Raw genomic sequence first — 2,697 nt, 5'->3', positions numbered from 1 at the left:
TATATATACTGTATATATATATTTATAAATGGCCTTTAGACCCCTTTTATCTGAGCCGCCACACAATTTCTACCCAAAAAATGACTCTGGGGGCGAAATATCAGCAAAGAATTGCATTTCTGTGATTAAAGCTGAGCGTAATCCATTTCCATTGCCAAGATCAGGGTCAGTGAATGCAACATGAGGCTCTTGTATCAGCACAAGAAAAGAAAGTGACTGTCAGGTGTTCCAGTGACACCAGAACAGAAAAGAATAGTGGATGCAGTGTAATGCATTTTGCAGAAAGTAGACAAGCTGGTATTTTGTTAAAGTAAAACATAAACCTGTGCGTTTAGCTTGTGGAGAGGCATTGGAGATGATGAAACATGACAGATGCAGGACAGATGCAGACAGATAAAAGCTGTACTTTGGTGTTTAGCTGCAGAACAGTTGGCATTTAGGAGAGAGAGAGTGTCTTTATAGGAACAAGTTTTGTTGTGAATGAATAAAGAGACCATTTATTCACATTATTAATTCCAAAAAGTAACAACTGAGAATAATTCTTTTGTATTTTCTACAATCCATTGTACATGCCTCACTTTATATTTAGAGGTATTAAATTCTTATTGTATTCTTTTGAGTAAAAAAAAAAACACTATTCTTTCCCAAAATAACTGTTTAAAAGAAATGTGGAAAAACTGATAACTGGTTTATAAAAATTATAAACACCACATCACAGAGAGATAAAGCCCCCCTCATTCTTGAATGTTGGGACTACTTTAACTGGGAAGTGTGGGTGGGAACCCTGTTTAACATCAAGCATATGCTGAACTAGGTAGGTAGGTGTGTGTATGTGTAAACAGTAACTACATGAAACACACACTTGTCATGATTTCACACACTTAATTCAGCTCTGACAGCATATCAGAATTTAACCCCTCTCCTGTCAACTCACTTTTGTATCACTGATGTAACATTTACTGTATTTTTTCCTAATCACCCAGGATTAAATGATGCWAAATTGAGTTTGTTTGAAAGGAGTCTCTGATTGAACCTGAATCAGCTCTTTTAAATCAAACAGGGGAAGGGTTAAACTTCATCTCATCTGCTATATTTTTTTCTGACTCCCAACATTGTTCACTTTTTGATTTTGTTCATGCTTGCACACATGATTTCCAGTGTTACCAGTGCTCTCTTGTGATTGCTCAAAAGGGAAAAATATACAAATGGATCTAATAATACAGAGGTGTAAACCAGCACCTCTGCCTTGCTGTTTTAATGATGTTGCTGTGCTGATGACTGGATGGAGCAGGGTGTCTAAACAGTAAGATAAGAGCGTAGGAGTGAGGTGTTTTTCTGTGAACTGCGCTCACATTTATGGTCAACCAGCTTTGCCTCATCTGGGAAAACGTAGGACTAGTTGAGATGGTTCAAACAGGCAAGTAGTTGTGCTTTTGAGTTTTTTATTTTGGTTCAGTAACCAAAGGTTGCTTTGTCTAAGGAATTGTTTTGTATGAGCCCAAGTAGAAAACCAGAGAACGTGTTTAAAACTACATTCATTGAAGTCTTCAGTTTTTTTATTTTTTTATTGTTTTGCTGTTTGTATATGATTCACCACAGGAACACAAGATGACACTTCCACCATAGCAGTGTCTCCACCTCGCTGGTGCACTGCAGCAGGTACAACAGTCTCCAGGTGTCTGTTTGCTGTTGGTATTAACGTTTTCAGTGGCAGCGTTGTATTAACAGGGTGCCATCAGAATGTCCGCTAATGCTGATTGATGTGCACGTTTTAACAGCTTCTGCAGTCAGAAAGTGTCTTCAGTTTGGGCTTCACTGTATCCTCTAAATGTGGTGTGTCCCACTTGCTCCTTTGTTTGTTCTCACTGTTCTCTRGGTGTCTCTGAGTCTCAGTTTGATGGGAACACTGAGAGGCTGCAGAGGAGCAACAGGGTGGTGTGGACTTTATTGTCTGGCCTTACGCTTTTCTTAACTGCTGGAAACTCCTYGATGATTTGTTGCTTTTTGTTGGCTGTTGGCAGCTGAGATCAATTGTTGGTTGCTGCTTTTTCTTCAGAACACATCCCTCTGATACATACATGACACACTACACTTCTCCTTCCTCCTGTATTTGTACGCTTGCCTTTCTCTCCAAGCTCTTACTTCCACTCTTCTCTGTGTCATACTTCAGACCTTTTTTTTCCTCCCCCTTCCCAAGCTTCAAACCTCTTGTTTCTTGTCTTTCGTACTGCTCCCCCTTCCTCCTTCCTCCTCGTCCACTCGTTCTCCCTCTTCTTCCTCAGAGCCCTTGGAGGAACACCATGTGGCCCAGTTGTTGAGGCGTTTATCCACTGACCTCAGTTTGGGCCGCTGCCAGCTTCCTCTGGACCGGGCGCTGGCCCACCACCTCCACCAGTGCTCCTACCACCTCCGCCTCTTCCGAAACTGGCTCGTCTCCGGCCAGGACCCCATAGAGTACCTCCACGGTCAGCCCTTGGCCCCGCCCTCCATACCCCAGCCTCATGCTCTGATTAGCCTCTGCTCGCGGTCTCCTTGGGACTGTGCTTGCTCTGTGGTTGACTCTCATGCTTTGCCTCCTAATGTTTCTGCATGCTTGCCTGTTTCTGTCATGCAGATTGCAAGCTGTAGTTGTGTGAGCTGTTTGGAATTTTTGGCCCTTTTTTCAGAAAACTCTCTCTGCAGCGATCTCCACAATCC

General features: G+C 42.3%; 1 protein-coding gene across 1 annotated transcript in view; it reads left to right on the top strand.

Moving 5' to 3' along the window:
• ppip5k1a (diphosphoinositol pentakisphosphate kinase 1a) overlaps positions 1 to 2,697 on the top strand; it is a gene marked incomplete in the record, with an annotated part of 51,223 nt that overhangs the window by 36,696 nt on the left and 11,830 nt on the right. Inside the window, 2 exon segments of the mRNA XM_014021413.1 lie at positions 1,600 to 1,659; positions 2,283 to 2,465. Of these exon segments, the coding sequence (XP_013876867.1) occupies positions 1,600 to 1,659; positions 2,283 to 2,465 (243 nt within the window).

Source organism: Austrofundulus limnaeus, unplaced genomic scaffold, assembly GCF_001266775.1.
Source record: "Austrofundulus limnaeus strain Quisiro unplaced genomic scaffold, Austrofundulus_limnaeus-1.0 Scaffold292, whole genome shotgun sequence".
NCBI lineage: Eukaryota > Metazoa > Chordata > Actinopteri > Cyprinodontiformes > Rivulidae > Austrofundulus > Austrofundulus limnaeus.
Note: the sequence above shows the minus strand (reverse complement) of the source record. Positions and strands in the feature narration are given on the sequence as shown.